General features: G+C 36.1%; 1 protein-coding gene across 6 annotated transcripts in view; it reads right to left on the bottom strand.

Annotated features, from left to right (window-relative positions):
* PPP1R13B (protein phosphatase 1 regulatory subunit 13B) overlaps positions 1-14,042 on the bottom strand; it is a 68,962-nt gene that overhangs the window by 32,293 nt on the left and 22,627 nt on the right. For 5 of the 6 annotated variants that reach the window (XM_055716463.1, XM_027803512.2, XM_027803513.2 and 2 more), the window contains exons 2-4: positions 12,791-12,938; positions 5,748-5,867; positions 4,217-4,284 (exon numbers count right to left, since the gene is read on the bottom strand). In XM_055716463.1, coding sequence (XP_055572438.1) covers positions 4,217-4,284; positions 5,748-5,867; positions 12,791-12,938 — 336 coding nt within the window. Of the gene's footprint in view, positions 1-2,223; positions 4,156-4,216; positions 4,285-5,747; positions 5,868-12,790; positions 12,939-14,042 lie in introns of those variants that run through there. The other variant, XM_027803515.2, reaches the window with a different exon arrangement.

Here is a 14,042-nt window from a genome sequence, read left to right as displayed (position 1 = left end):
ACTTGTATGGATCAAATCATTAGAACTAATGAACATACAATTCCACTCAAGGATTTTGGCATCACATGTAAATCTATCTAAACTCTTAAGTCTAGAATTTGATAAGCCATACCACAGGAACTTGAAAGCACTGTAGCTGTACTACTGTCACGATGGAATAGGATAGAGAGACTGACTGCATCACGTGGCTTCTGCTCTCTGTCAGCAACCATAGGCTCTTGTAAGTTAAATTAGTACTATTAAAAACTGCTTTCCATCTATTTCTAGACATTTTAACCTACTTGTTAATGGAATTTCCCTGAGCAATTCCCCCAGCATGAAAGAGTCTCTTGATGCTAAAACAGTTAGACTACCAGTATAAAAATCTTGCTAAAAGCCTGATTTGAGCCACTTAAACTGAAATAGTGAACTTCAGTTCTGTTATCTAATTGGCATAAAATTTTAATTCGCAATTTTATGTACTGGTCACAGCTTCAAGACTAATAAGATTTACAGCAGTGTGATTCTCCAGTTTGGGATGACGGGGAAGTTTTCTTCCTCTGGATAAGTTTCTTTTAATAAAGCTAACACAGATTTCACAGCGAGAGATAAAAATCAGGTTCCACTTTGTATTTCTTGACAACAGCTTCAGTCACTACCCATCAAGAAAAAAGCTTATTGATATCAGTCTCTCTGATTTTACTACTAGAAATAACAAGAAGAGAAAATGGTATAGGCGACCACAACCTCATTTTATTCTCTCCAAGTAAATTCCCAATTAGAAAAATAATTCAAACAAAGCAACTACAGCAAACGACTATCATCTTTGTATACAGACTTTTCATTACACTAATTACTTCTACTCAGCCCAACACACTTTAATTCCATCATGTTCCAGCACCCCATCCTTTTTCCCTCCAGAACTGCATCTGCTTTCTTGTTTTCTCATCTCCAAGAAACTTCTCGGTTATCCGATTACCTTCTCATACGGACAACTGTCATCATTCGGTCAGTCCTCTTTCTGGGACTTCCTTTAAGCACACCTCGGATCCACTTTTCCTGTTGATGACTGGTTGCTGCACCACGACGGGTGGCTCCCCAGTCCCTCCCTGTCCTGGCTACCACTGACCCCCAGTGGTTACAACTATAGTTGCTCTAACTCACTGTTCCCAGACCACTGCAGCCGCTATGGAATGACGGTTGGATCATGCTAGGACATACGGGAGCAAACAAGACCCAGCATCGTATGACCACTGTTTCACGGCCACCGATCACAGAATCGAAGAAATTATTCTTCGATTATTAGGTACAAAGGAGCTTCTGGAAGTCAGCCGGTTCAATAACCCTTGCTCAGAGCAGTTTAGACTGCTCAGGACTTGATTCAGCTAGACAGACATTGTACACGCTCCGGACAGTCTGTTCCGATGTCTATTACTCTCACCGAGAAAACATTTTCCCCGATATTTAATTAGAATTTCTCTTGTTACAACTTGTGTTCAAGTCCAGCTGGCTCAGTAACACATGCAAAAGAAAGGAGGAGGAGGAAAAGGCAGCTATTATCAGAGAAGAGAATCCCTCTTGACACGCTGTCCAATCTCCTTGGCAAAAGGAAATCTTCAGTTATGTAAGTCTTATCTCCACATATCTATACCTTTGGGTACCGGCGGAAACAGATGAGGCCCTGATTACAGCATAATTCCACTTCTAAGAAGGAAAGTTGTAAACAACAGCAAACCCCAAAAGGTTACCTCAGCAGTGAGACAAGTTGTCAATTTACAAAACCTCACATAGTTTTTTCCTTTAGACTTTGTTATGCAGAATGCAAAGTTCTCAGATGAGCACTTGCAGGTAAGTATTCTTTTTACAACAATGCATGTTTCACTGTTTGAAGACACCCAGCCTATTCTATTTTTAACATTAAATCTTTATTTGGAAAATAATCCAATGAAGTTTAAGCATTTATATACTGTGATTTCAAGCTAACAATTATTTAATAATTGCTAATCAAGCACATATAGTTTCAAAGAGCAAAAAATCCTACTGCATATGACAAAATGCCAATTAATAGAATTAACCAAATTGAATTCCAGACAGATTGCCCATCATTTTTTCCAAGACTATTGATTCAAACATTAAAGCAAACACTCAAAATTTTATATGCACATCACACTTTCAACTCTATCCCGGTATTAAGTAAAAAGCAATTATTTCATCATTAAAGCAATACACATAATAAAGATATACCTGAATGCAGAGTATTTGGTAAGATTTGAGCAGTCTTCAGTGTTCCATTGGTTTGTATTGACTTTAGGGCTAGTCTAACATTCAGCATGCCAGTAACAATGAATAAGCCTAATGCATTACGTAAGTGTAAGCTGATTAAATCCTTGATCCTGAAGCCACCTCTTTTTCCCCCTCCCCCATTGATTTGAAACTTGGCACAATTAAAAAAAATCTTAGTTTTATACACATTCAAAACCTAATTTGTACCATTTTTCGCATAAACCCCACCACAATTTACATTAATATAACCCCTTCAGGTTTTAGTCTTTCTTGTATTTTACCAGGTTTAGGAAATTATTGAACGTCCATTTAAAAGTGATCAGTTCCCTAACAAATTTTAATTTTGTGGCTAAATTTTTTTTTTTTTCATATATACTGAACGGCACAAAGGTAGCAGTGTTATTCAAGTTATCAGGTCTGAGTTCACCTGTAAAAATTAACAGCAAATTTAAAGTACAATGCCACACTATCATAAACTTCAGTGCTGCTAAGTGAGATTGTAAGGCATACTGCACATGCCAGTCCTAATTTCCAAAGATATTAGTTTCTCAAATGAAGTATACGTGCTACGACCTACATGGAAGAATAGATCAGGAGCAGTCATGAAAGAGTTACGTTCCCCTAGCACATTATAGCACTATGATCTCACTACATTGTCAGTATGACAATGGAAGCAGGATAAATGGATCCTGCAGCAGAGGATATGTTAGTGTTCTCTACAGAAAAGGAACTTAGAAAGCAATACATGATTAACTGTTTTGAATAGGGCAAAAAAATTCCTTCCACTAGGCCCACATGCCATACACAAAACAAGCTGCTAAGAGCTGCAAACTGATTGAACGACTTTGTTGCTCTGTATGTGTGAATTTTAGATGCCAATTATCAGGCAATATACAAGCACAGCGCTGTTTAATCTCCACAATTATTTTTAACATTTTAGTTCCATTTTTCTTCAAGACATCTCAGCTTGAAAAACCTGATTTGTTTGCTTTTGAACCTTTTCTTAAGCACTACTTTACCCTGAGAAAGAGCCCTATGCACATTTGGAAATTGACAGTGCTTCACAGAGACAATACAACTATGAGTTGGTGAGCTCAGATCTTTTTCCTGAAATTTAAAAATGTTTAAAAATAGTCAGCTATAGCTACAGTGCCCCAGTCAAGGCAGCAGAATGACCCTGAGCAAAGGAGAACAGCATATGCTCTGTAGACTCTTCATTAGTATTGAGGATGAGAAGACAGAGAAGAAAGTAAAGTGAGTTCCAGCTCAGTAGAAGGTTTTTAAGCCATGGTAATTTTTAAAGTAATGCACTACATTTTACTTGTAAAAGAGAGAATGTTCAAGCCAGGACTCACTGAATGCCACCAAACAGGTTGCCTATGCTATGTAATATGCATTTTAAATTAGAAACCTAGTAATATTTTAGTCAAAGAAAAAAAAAAAAAGGCATAGAAATTAACTAAGTGTGTAAAAACCAGTATAAATAGGTGGCTCTGACGGGGTATGCAACCCCTTCTACCATCTGAAAACATCCCAATCCATGGATATATTCTCATATTTTAACACATGAGGCTATGTTGTGAATCAATACCAGTGAGATAAATCAAACAAGGAAAGATGTCTGGAGGCAATACTAGTATGAAACAATAATGTAGCTGGTTTTTGCTCCACACAGGATGAGTAAGACAGAGGAAGACAGATTAAAAAATGCAGCAATTAATAAGACTCCAGCGGCTTCCCACATCACGTAAGTGTATTTCTAGACAGAAAATTTAGTTTCATTAATGAAAAAGCCACATTCTCCCATTCACTTTATAATAAAACAATCTAAACAGAACAAGGTCTATACATTTTCCACCAGTTCCCACCATACCAGAGCTTGAACAAAAAGAATTTCAAAAACATCAAATATTTGAGTGGAATTGATCCAAAACCTTTAGGATTTATTACATACCCCATTCTCTGTACGTTTCTCCACAGGTATATTTATGCCATTTCTTTGATTTTGGGCTTGACGTCCACCTAAAAGTAAAGCAAGTGTAAAGTTCAGTTTTCAACACAAATTGTTTTCACTCTTGAATCTGTCCTTTCCAGAATTTTTTGTATAAAGTTTTTGCCTATAAATCTTTATTCTGCTAGTCCCAACCCCTTCTTACTAGGTTATTCTTTGTAGGCAGTGGAGTCAGCAGAAATAAAGCATTTACTTCACAGACATCATCTGTTCAAAGTACAGCCATGCAGCTGTCATGACAAAGATGTCATGAAAGGGAATGTAGCGAGTGTGACTACTAACGTTTCATACTTCTATGTCTACAACAAGCAGTACCTTCAGTTGAATTAATTATAAATTAATACAGTAGAGGAACCTTTTCTAATACCTTACAAACAACTTTAATTTACGAATTGATCCATAGGTCAACGATTAATTAAAAAGCCTTGCACACATGGTTCAGATGCATGTATGTGAAACTCTGTGGCTTCAGGTGTATCTTAAATTTCTTCGCATACTTTAAGTTTGTATTGCCCAAAGGATGACCAAGTATTTTACAAAGTACCTAATTAATACAAAAATAACATGACATAGGATTTGATACTTCTGGCATGCAAAGCACCCAGGAGTTACTTAGAAATACTAAAGGAAACTCCAGCTCTAAGCAATAAGAACTCAGCCAAGACTTGAAATCCGGTTGTTGGAAGTAGTCAGATTAGTTGAATGAGTAAGGATAACCTGAGCATGCAATTACACATCTCACTGATAGAACTTTCATATATACTTCATAGCTGTCAGACTGTGTAAAGGATAACACACAGCCTCAAAAACCTTCTCATAAATTAAGTATAGCCTATACTAGTTAGATCAGAAAACTGAAGTGCTCCTTGTTTTTCATTCCAGTCTTAAGAAAACCCCACTTCATACAGGACTGTTTTACATAAATACTTTTGTTGTAGATCCAAGCAGACCAGCAATTTTTCAAAGTGCAAATTATCACCACCATCAAGTATATCTACGTGAAGTACTGAGAAAGTAAAGACACGGAAACCTCTACCATTGATGTCGGTAAAATAGATTTTAGTTTCTAAAGGAGGTAAAGAAGTTTACTGATTTTTTTCTATGGGGCAACTGAAAGAACAGGAAGTCAAAAAGCATATTCCCACCCACTCAAAATGTACGGACTTTCTCTCAACAAGAAAAAACAATGCATTAAGCCTCTAATACCCACCAACATGTTTGGATCAGTATTAAGCAGAACAGAAACTGATCTTACTACAAAAATATTACTCTGACTGGTAGAAATTGTTTTAGAGAAGGAAATTTGAGAATATGAATAAATGTGCCCCTGAGGAAGGTTCAAAATCGCTTTGGTATAAGGAAGTTGTACTACACATATCGGCTGAAATGCACTGAAAGAACTGATGATCGAACTCACTTCAGAAAATACTCTAAATATGTTTAGGTAACAAGGCTACAGGGTAAGTGTACTTACTCTGTTCATTACTTTCAGCTGGTGACTCCTCATGACGAAGGAAGAATTTCACCTCTTCCCTGCGGGGACCCCATTTCTGTAGGTGGTCATACATCATGTGATCAAAGGGTATGGGCCGCTCTGAAAGTACAAGATCAAAAAACTTATCACAACTATTTCAAATTAAGCTAAGTTTTATAGAATTCTCATTAAGAACCAGAATGTCCTTTTTGGTAGCAATTCCATCTATCTGGTATATTTTGTCTTAGGCAATGTCAAAGAAATGGGCTCCAACAGACAATAGTTGCACTGTATTAAAAGCTAGCCTGTTAGTGTAACATAGCTCACTGCTTAACAGCAGTACCTAACCAGTTTGCAAAACTATACAAAAAATATCAGCGCTTAGAAACCCTAACTTAGGAATTCTTCATCACAACCTTTTTCACCATGCTGATCTTTGCACTTTTGCTCCCCATCACCACCGGATGGGTATTTCGTTCATTATTCAAATGACCATTCAACATGAACCTCCAGTTTTCCACTCAGACTAAAAGCCTTATCACTACACTGACATTACGTCTCCTAAGAACTTGAGCAGGTGCTCCCACTCCAGTACACTATGCCAGACAACATCCAGTGTATGTGGAATTTCTGTCAAATCTTTGAACAAATAAAGGCTAAGTTCTATGCAGCAGTCAGTCTCTGTTTTTCCCCAAAGAAATGTAAAACATTCTCATAGTGTAGCTATTTCTTCCAAATTTATCAAATATATTACTAAGAGGCTGCCCACTATATATTTAGTATTTTAAAATGAAAATACATTTCAAAAGAAAAGTTTTCAGTTTCCCTAATTATACTTTTATTTTTTATTTGTAATTTGTTTTCATTAAGGTAAGAAAATCTTCCTTTTAAGATCTAATACTAAGCATGTTATTAGAAGATGTCTTCAAATCAGAATAAAATTATACTAGAAGAGATTTAATTAGCTTTCCTACATGCAGCACCATGTCAAATCAATATTACTACAGAATATCAGGCTTAGATGGAAACCAGAAAGCATAGTTTGTGTTCTTCATTGTTAGAAGCAAAACGCTCTCTTCCCCTAAAAACCCAAACCACAGTATCTCCTACCAGGCAAAGCACTGCTAACAATTTGTTATCCATTTCATACTTTACCCATTTGACATAAGAATACAAAATGATTCAAAGATATAACACATATCTTGGGGAAAGCCTGGGAAAAACACAAATACACATTTTTATACTGCAATTTAACTGAATTTATATTTATTATGAACTATATAAATGTATACATCTCTTGATAATCTTGGGATACTCATTTGTGTTATTTAAAGAACAATACATTTTCATACTTGATTCACAATTGATTTAATACAATGAAGTGTCTTGTCAAAATCTGACATGTCAAATATGTATAGTGATTAACACAGTTTAGCCACAGTTAGATCTCGCTGCTTTCAACAGGGAAGGGTCGTTTCAAGCACAAGCTCATTACATTCATCAACTGACTGGTTACCTGTCTTCCTAACCCCCTCAACAAAACAAAAAAAAAAAAAAAATCACAACACCTGGATTTTAAAATATAGATGCTTTTATTTTCTTTTTATTGTTCCTCACACAAGTAGACTCCAAGAAACAATGTCAACAGTGTTTATGCACACAAGAATAAGGTCAGTGGCTTATTACAATTTAGTTCTTGAAAGGGAATTTGAAAAACATGATTTTCAGGTTTTTCAACTCCTAAAGTAAAGTAGGATTTCAGATGCTTTGAAGAATATCTACTAAAATTGCAGCATGAGTCTTCTAAAGATCACAAAGTGTAAAAATATTTAAATGGTTTAGTTCAGAGAATTTAGGACACAGAAGGATCTTTAGGAATTCTCCCAAACAGGAAAACTACTACGTAAACCTAGCAAGAACTGAAGCATGATAAGAAGGTACCAAGAAACTGGATGTCTGAACAGGGTTGTGATAATTTTGGAATGGTGAGGAGTGGCTGCAGCATCACTCTTGGTTAAGCTGGTGTCCCATTAAAAGTAAGGCCATGATCCTAACAGCTATTCAAAATGAATGTTTCATTTACATAACATAACTTGAAGAATCAAAGCTAGTATTTTTCAGACATGACCAAGAGAAATGGGAAAGACATTTTGTACTACTTTTGCAATTCTTCCACAAAAAGAATTCAGGATACATTGCCTTAAATTAAACAGAAAACAGGTTAAAGTAATAACAGCAATATCATCATCACTGAAATGAATTTAAAAAAATAATGAAAAAGCACTAATTGTTCTGTGCAACTTGGCTACATGAAACAGATTCAGATAAGAAAGGGGAAGAAGAAATGGACATTAACACTTGACACAAGACATGATGAGAATTAAAGTTGCCATTCCTCCCTTCAGTTTAAATCCTTTAAATATAGAAAAAATGCAGGAATAAAGCATGTTCTTATATTTGTTGTAACTTAGGACAGCACAAAGAGTTATTTTTCTGGAAATACCTGTTCTCTAACAATCAAAATCAAACAAAAAACCTGCAGTTAAACTTTACCAGTTGTTACAGCTTCAGACATAGTCATTGTTTTCACAATACTATTTCAAACTTTAATTTTTTAAACTTTAAATAGAAGAGAATGAAGAAAAAGTGAAATAGGAGAATGGGTGTAGAGTAATAATATACAGGTTGGATCCCTGTAACAACACAGTAAAAAAAATATCTAGAGAACGTTTGTTTTCATTAATAACAGTTATAAACCATGATATATGCATATCTCATAATTATTTGCAAAAACTGATTTAGATTTTAAGTTGGATGAAAATTCTGAAGACATTTAAGGTAGACTCCTTTCCTTTTAAGTAAAAGTTTTGAGGATGGCTTTTTAAATACTTTGAAGTGACTGAAACACCCTCAAAGACCAAAACACAGATAGTGCATCAATAAAGAGAATTGCAAAAATCTTTCTGCTGGAACTATATATTCACTATTTAAAACAAATTAACTGTCAGACTTCAGAATTTGGTTTTATCCTGATTACAAATATCCTGCTGTTTGTAACAAACACATTTAAGCCTGTATTCTCGTTTCATGTATAGCAAAGTAATGATTATCTCCATAGTGGGGGAGTTCACTGCAACGTTTTCCCCCCCCCTCACGGTTGCAGAAGTACACTTGTAGTAAACAACTGTTTCTTCCATAGTCACTTGCCCCTGTTACCACTAAATTCAGGAAGACCAACATTAATTGCTGAAGGGCGTTCCAGATGTAAATGAAGTGAATAATTGAGTACTGGGGACATTTAAAGGTTTAAATCCATCCTCTCTTGAAACAAAACTACAAGTTCCTGGCATCATACCTGTCTTTCGATCTCCTTGCCAATTGCTATTTGCAATAGCTGAGGAATAAGGAAGAATATTCTGTAGGGTTTTTTTTCCTGTTATAGCATGAGAAATCCATGCAAAAAGAGGAAGCTTCAAACTGACAAAGCAATAGGTAGTACAAAATGTACTGATGTATCAGGCACTAATGTTTTTCAACTTTTTCAACTATTACTCATTTCAAGAAACTGGAAAGAAGGAAAAGGAACGAAACACAAAAATCAAATGTGAATAAAACAAATGCTTATGCCACGCAGCTCTGAAGAATCAGTTTATTAACTCTTAATACAAACAATACTTTAAACTATTTTACAAGTCTTGTGAAGCTCCTCAACCATTTCTTTGCCACACAAAAGCAAAGAGAGAAAAGCTAACATACTAAACAAGTAAGTTTTCCAGCAGCTAAGCAATTGTAATCCTACTCTGAACTCTAGAAATCTTACATAATTTTTTGAGCCAAACTTGCATGGATTTTAATAACTTTTTCTGAAAGACAAATGGTCTCTGTCACCCTCTAAAATATAAAATTAAGTATTTCTCATTTATTTGTACATGCACATTCAAAAGAGGAAGACTATTAGAGGAGACAACATTTTCTTAGATTGATACAATTCAGAAAATAGACAAGCTTTGGGGCACATAAACTGGTTTTTTGTACCTGATAATAAAACTACAATCTACAAGCCCCATTGCTTAGAATTTGAGTAGACATGTATTACTCAGTTGGGCTACCTAAGAGAGGCTGGGGCTACCTGCAGAACACAGGAGTTAAGCACATTCACAAGAGGAGAGGTATGACAGCTCTCTTAGGGAGAGAGCTGTGATTTGTCATCTGTGCAACATGAAGAGACTTCCAAGAAAACAGACCATGTACAGTGTGTGACAAAACCTAATGTGTTTATTCAACCCATGATTTTCTGTATCAAATTTTGTTTTGAATTTCAATTTCCAAAATGTTCTCTGAAAGAGCTTCTCTTGAAGAGAAAGGCTAAGGGGTCAGAGACAGTGCAATAGAAGAGAAAAAATGCTCTTCCACTGGCACAATATGCAATGAAACTACAACAAGTTGCTTCACACTTCCCACTCAGAACCAGGGCTTTAAGTTTTTTGGTTTTCTAACTGTTGCACTTAACTGTTTAGACTCCTGTTTTCGACATCAGATCTCTGCTTCAGGCAAAATTATTTTTCAAAACTTCAGATGAAAGAGTTCAATTTGGCTCGCGAGAGCAGCTGAAGGAAAAAATATTTATGCCCTCTTTAAAAAAATAAAAATATCACTGTGTTTCGCTGATAAATTTATGTACCCCAGACTTCAGAGCATGAAGGTGAGACCACCAACACATATTTTGTAACAGTATCCTACATTTAAGAACAACAAAGTGCTTGTGCTGAAATTCCTGTCCCAGACACTTAAAACCGGTGCACAGGACATCTTTTTCGCTGACAGTACAGGCCTGTTTGGGAGATCCAGAAACATGTGACTGTCCATCCATCGTGTGCCCCCCCCCTTCTCTCTAGTCTTTTCTGTCCCACACTTTCAATGGAACAGATTTATACTGTTACCACTTTGGGTATTTAGCAAGTGAATCTAGATTTGTGAAAGCACCTTCACATGATTTTTAAAAGAAATGTGGAGCCACAAGCACATTCTAAGGTTGCACAGACCCATTCAACATGTAGAAGCTTTGGGCAGGATTCTGCTTCCTAAACTTAGGTGTCTGTATGTAGGCGTACACTTTCAAAAACTGGGTGAGCTCCAATGCTCAAAATCTAAATCTAACAGATAACAACTAGCTGAAATCAGCAATGTCCGTGTTCCACTCACAGTAATATCTAGATCTCCATTGGCTATAATGGGACCAAAACCACATCAATCACAGGGTAGACACACGAAATGTAGTCTTAGTCTCTCCATCACAACTTCCTGGACAAGTTTTATTTCCCACTTTACAGAAACTTTGAGCTTTAGATATCTAGCACTTTGAGAAATAAGTATTACATCCACAGGCAAAATATTTTCTCAATCTTAGAAGTTATTATAGAAAACATGTGCTTGCACTTGGCAGGGTTGCAAGCTGTGAGTGTGCTAGAAAGATACTGTGGATCACTTTTTCAGTTTCCAGTCACCCTTTGAAGCTAGCTGGCAACACTGTCTGCATTTTTTAAGTAGTACACCCTCAAAGTATTGTGAAAGCAAAAGAACAAGTAATACCATATATGTTTCACAGACAAGTGTTTGGAAAATATTGGGAATATTCGAGTGCTGTTAAACACAGTTGCAGACCCATTTTAGAAATTTATGCAATGCACTTGGCATCATAGACTCTCCATAATCTCAGCTACCAATGTGAAAGTTTTAACCCTCTTGTAAGTTTTATCCTTAAAGACAGTTATCTAACTAAGCATAAACAGGATTTGTATTCCTTGGACTGCAGACATGCTTAACCTCTCCCTTCCTCACTCTTGCCTAAACTCTTATGAGTTCCCATTCAGCTAGGAAATGTTTTGAGACACCTTTTCCCTTTACAAAGTCTCAGAACAGTTTAGAAAAGAGGAGGAACAGTTCCCCCAAGAGGAAAATGTTATAGATTGCTAATATTTGTAAGCTCCAAAGGCATCTGAATAACGTCAGATATAATGTAATGCTTTACATTACACCTGTTTGACAAAAAGCCCCGACCAACATAAAACACCTCTATGCAAAACTTAAGAATTCAATATCAAAGCACAACCTCATCAGTCTATACAAAACAGAAGACAAACAGCTTGAACACGGGTGACCTTAGTAACTGAGGGATAAGAACTTGCCTAACCGTTATCCTCACCCATCCACTGATTCTACTCACATCCACACTTTGATATACTATGACCTGGAGGCTTGTACTACACACAATTGCAAGAGCTCATCTAGAAACAAAATCTGTAACAGGCTGTTTTGACACACTTCTGAAAAGAACTGCCCGCCTCATTCTGTGAAATAACAATTGCAACACACACTCAATACGGGCACTACTATGTGCCCCAAGGGAGGCTGTCAAATCTTTGAGAGGAAATGTTCATGAAGAAGCTGGAGATATTAAGTCTGGCACAAATCTGTCTGCAGAACATCTGCTATTCATGATAGAGAAGAAAATAAAATCTATACTAATTTTTAAATGTCATGTTCTGTTCACATGTCTAACAGTGAAGAAATAGGATGGGAAAGAACACAGGTGGTGATCTACACCCACTGACCATAACAGAAGATCACAGAGATTCCATATTGTCATTTAAATACCCTCCATCCTATATATGCAGCATAACTATTTGAAATAAATGGTTTCTAAAATAACTAATACCCATCCCATTATGTTTTTCTTCTAAGATGGTGATACAGAATACTTTTCTAATGTAATTTGAAAAACTGAAATACAGAATACTAACATATCTTACACATGCATTTTATCAAATACTCCGTGCTGAGGAAGAAAACAGAGGGGTGAAAAAAAAAAAGTCAAGAATTGTATTAATCTCTACAGATATTGAATTACCATGCTTTGCATCAAAGTTTGCTAGAAAAAATAAAAAAGTACAAATTGAAATCATTAATATTGAAAAGTCAGTCTTATCTTTTTTATAATTAGCACATACATTTAAAATCAAATTTCCACTGAACATTTTACTTACCATTTCCACGCCATACTTCAGCCAGATGGCAGCTTCCTTCTCCAGGCTCTTTGCAGAACTCTACTACATCACGACAGGTTGTTTCTGGTGTAATTGGAACTTCTGTCAGAATCTGTTCATTGTTGCTCAGAAACACAGTTAATATCATCTGAAAGAAAAAAAGAAAAGTAGCAGAATATTTAAAAAATTTTACAAGAATAAGATTGTGAGTAAGATTTATAATCCCCCTGTAAATGGAAATGTATTCTTATGGTTGGTTACCACTATCCATCAAAGCAGTTTGCAGTTTCTTGTAATTTTGCCAAAGCTTAGTCCTTCGTGTTGAATTTTTCTTGACAGTGCACTGAATTGACAATTTTTTAAAAAGCTTCATTTAGTTCTGTCTGAAAATAAGGCTAGGAGGGAAAGAACAAGTTGTGGCTATGTTGAATGCTTGAAATCATAGCATTTAAATGTTGCAAATAAATACATACTTTGGCAAAGTAACCTGAAGCTTCGCAGCTGAGCGACCCTTGGCATGATCGACATAATTTTTGCACTTTGTCTGAAGACACAATTACACTTGGTTGAACTGTAAGCCTTTGGTTAAATGGCAAGCCTCAGAGTTTAAACATGCTCCCTTCACTCAAAGTTACAACACTGAAAGACTACTTTTTCTCTAGTAAACTGATCCCAGCTATTCCAGTTGGAAAGTAGCTACAAACCAGAAAATAGCTTTTCTTCCCACCCCTACACCTTCTTAGTAACATTCAAGATGACTTGACATCAAGGAAAACAGAAAGAAGAAAGTGGGATGAAATGTATAAAGAAAAAGCCTAGCACTAAGAGCTATTACTAATATGGGTCGATGTAAACTTCTGTTGAAATTGCTTGCTCCACCTTGAATAAATGTGTGCGCAAATACCTGTACCCAGAGATACTCTCATCCTTCTTCATGCTAGCAGATGTAACTTGCTGCAAAGTTAAAACACTCAAAAACTCTGCACATTAATCAGCCTCACCCCTTTGGTGCTTATGTATTATGATATGTTCATTAATAACACGTTCATTTGCTACCTTCACCCCCCATGAAGGGCCTCAGCCTCATGGAGCAGTTTCAATGGATTTGTTCTGTAGGTCCTCATGTAATTTACTGCAAAAGCTGGAAGCACATAGTAAACAGCTGAGGGGCTTGTAAGAAGGAAAAGACAACATTCCACCAAGAAACAAAGTCCTAATGCAACAATGTTGAAGTGATTCTTTTTTTTCCTGA

The sequence above is a fragment of the Falco cherrug genome, chromosome 7 (assembly GCF_023634085.1).
Source record: "Falco cherrug isolate bFalChe1 chromosome 7, bFalChe1.pri, whole genome shotgun sequence".
NCBI classification, from domain to species: domain Eukaryota; kingdom Metazoa; phylum Chordata; class Aves; order Falconiformes; family Falconidae; genus Falco; species Falco cherrug.
The sequence above is the reverse complement of the archived record's forward strand: the minus strand, read 5'-3'. Positions and strand labels throughout refer to the sequence as shown.